This window comes from Lottia gigantea (assembly GCF_000327385.1).
Source record: "Lottia gigantea unplaced genomic scaffold LOTGIsca_19, whole genome shotgun sequence".
NCBI classification, from domain to species: domain Eukaryota; kingdom Metazoa; phylum Mollusca; class Gastropoda; family Lottiidae; genus Lottia; species Lottia gigantea.
The window spans coordinates 2,949,238-2,952,013 of record NW_008708358.1 but is presented as its reverse complement, the minus strand read 5'-3'; the positions used below and the strand labels follow the sequence as shown (position 1 = coordinate 2,952,013).

The window sequence follows — 2,776 nt, the reverse complement described above, 5'->3', positions numbered from 1 at the left end:
ATATTGGTTTGTATAAAGCTATATTTGTTTTTGTTTTAGGCTATATTAGAGTTGTATAAGGCTATATCAGGGTTTGTAAGTTTATAATTGGTTGTATAAATCTATATTAGGGTTGTATTAAGCCATATGTGGTTGTATAACGCTATATTACGGTTGTATAAATCTATATTAGGGTTGTATAATTCAATATTATGGTGTATGAATCTATATTAGGGTTGTATAAATCTATATTAAGGTTGTATAATGCTATATTATGGTGTATGAATCTATATTAGGGTTGTATAAGGCTATATATGGTTGTATAAGACTATATTAGGGTTGGTAAGTTTATAATTGGTTGTATAAATCTATATTAGGGTTGTATAAAGCTATATTAGGGTTGTATAAATCTATATTAGGGTTGTATAAGACTATATTAGGGTTGTATAAAGCTATATTAGGGTTGTATAAGACTATATTAGGGTTGTATAAAGCTATATTAGGGTTGTATAAGACTATATTGGGGTTGTATTAAGCTATATTAGGGTTGTATTAAGCTATATTAGGGTTGTATAAAGCTATATTAGGGTTGTATAAATCTATATTAGGGTTGTATAAGACTATATTAGGGTTGTATAAAGCTATATTAGGGTTGTATAAAGCTATATTAGGGTTGTATAAAGCTATATTAGGGTTGTATAAAGCTATATTAGGGTTGTATAAGACTATATTAGGGTTGTATAAAGCTATATTAGGGTTGTATGAATCTATATTAGGGTTGTATAAAGCTATATTAGGGTTGTATAAAGCTATATTAGGGTTGTATAAAGCTATATTAGGGTTGTATAAAGCTATATTAGGGTTGTATGAATCTATATTAGGGTTGTATAAAGCTATATTAGGGTTGTATAAAGCTATATTAGGGTTGTATAAAGCTATATTAGGGTTGTATAAAGCTATATTAGGGTTGTATAAAGCTATATGAGGGTTGTATAAAGCTATATTAGGGTTGTATAAGACTATATTAGGGTTGTATAACGCTATATTATGATGTATATTGTTATGTTGGGTCATACAAGCGTATGCTTATGTATAAAGCTATTTGAGTTTATATTAAGAATATAGGGTTGTATGAAGCTATATTGAGTTGTATAGCGCTTTTGCATAAAGCTGTAATGGGCTGTATAAAGCAATTTAAAGCTAAATCTGTTTGTACAAGGCTATTGTATAAAGCTACATTTGTTTGTACAAGGGTATTGTATAAAGCTACATTTGTTTGTACAAGGGTATTGTATAAAGCTATATTTGTTTGTACAAGGCTATTGTATAAAGCTACATTTGTTTGTACAAGGCTATTGTATATATTTGTTTGTACAAGGCTATCGTATAAAGCTATATTTGTTTGTACAAGGCTATTGTATAAAGCTATATTGAGTTTACAAGGCTATTGTATAAAGCTATATTTGGTTGTACAAGGCTATACAGGGTTGTCTATGAATGAGTAGGAGGCAGGGTTAATCTTAGGAATTACTCGAAGTAATCAAACGGAAATTCAAATCTTCATCATCAATTCCTCTTGAAGGAAAATCTTTCTATGAATATTCAAACAAGAGGAAGCCATTGTGATGACTATCTGTACCTCCATCGATTTCGGTTGAAGAGTCATGAATAACATCTGCCTCGTGACGTGACATCGACAAGAATTTCAACGTTTGATGTTTTATATTGGGTTTATACTTTTCAGTATTGTTAGTGGAATTATGAATTAACTGAATTTTAAACAATATCAAATTTCGTACTTCCGGTGGTGTTGTTTGCTTTTAATACAAACTTTTAGACGCGACGCCAACAACTATTGTACGTTTAGATGACAGGCAGGAACCACGTGTACCTATCCAAATCACAAACCATAAGTCAAATACAACAAACCACGAAATTAAAGAGGTAAACATGCACTTCAAAAGCCATTCTGGATCATGTAAAAAAAGAAATGAATGACCTTATAGATATTATTACGTTATCACTCACCCTTCCAAAACGCATTATATATCGAAGTTAACGTTTAAGTGGTTGTATCGTGTGCGCAACGCGCAGCCATGTATGCACTAAAAGACCATCGCTTTTTATCCAGTTTCTATTATATATACGAACAGCATGCTTAAATGTCCTAGAAGATTTTATAAAACAATTTGAAACTTGCCAACATAAGGATGGTACTGGAATGAAAGAATTATCAAAACATGTTATATTGTAAAATACGTCTATTTACATACATAGCGGGACTACAGTTCCCCGATTCAGGACAGGGGGAATAAACCTTTTTCTCTCTATTTTCAGGATCCTTGATCGATAGCATTACCCCCCAATTATAATTGAGTTCAACAATCTTTCTAACCATTTGATGACCGACGCAATGACGGTTGTAAATAGGCTACAACTAAATTCCTAATAAATTGATGACTCTGTCTGACCCGAACTAGAAGAGTTTACAAGTCGCTGCTAATTATGAAACGTTTGACGGTAATAGAAGTCAATTATCGATGAAAAATCGAAGTCGAAAGATACAAGTCAATTAGCATGCGAGAATAAAGTACCTGATCTATTTTCTCTGTTATGCAAACATGTTTTTAGTTTCTGGTTGAGTGAGTTAAATTGATGTGTAATTGGTAACAAGGTTTCGACTTAATACAAGTCTAGCTCTCTTGATGGGAGAATCGCGTCTTTTCTCCTAATCGATATTCAGTTTTATTATTCCTCCTGACTAACTCACCCAATCTTTTATACGCTTAGTTTGTTT

The 2,776-nt window shown here is 31.8% G+C and overlaps 1 protein-coding gene across 1 annotated transcript; it reads right to left on the bottom strand.

Annotated features, from left to right (window-relative positions):
• Window positions 1-531: 531 nt before the first annotated feature.
• LOTGIDRAFT_159224 (hypothetical protein) lies at window positions 532-1,053 on the bottom strand (the record flags this gene model as incomplete). The annotated part of the gene is made up of 1 exon (XM_009052854.1): window positions 532-1,053. The coding sequence occupies one exon, from the start codon at window positions 1,051-1,053 to the stop codon at window positions 532-534; it is 522 nt and encodes a 173-aa protein (XP_009051102.1).
• Between the last annotated feature and the right edge of the window lie 1,723 nt (window positions 1,054-2,776).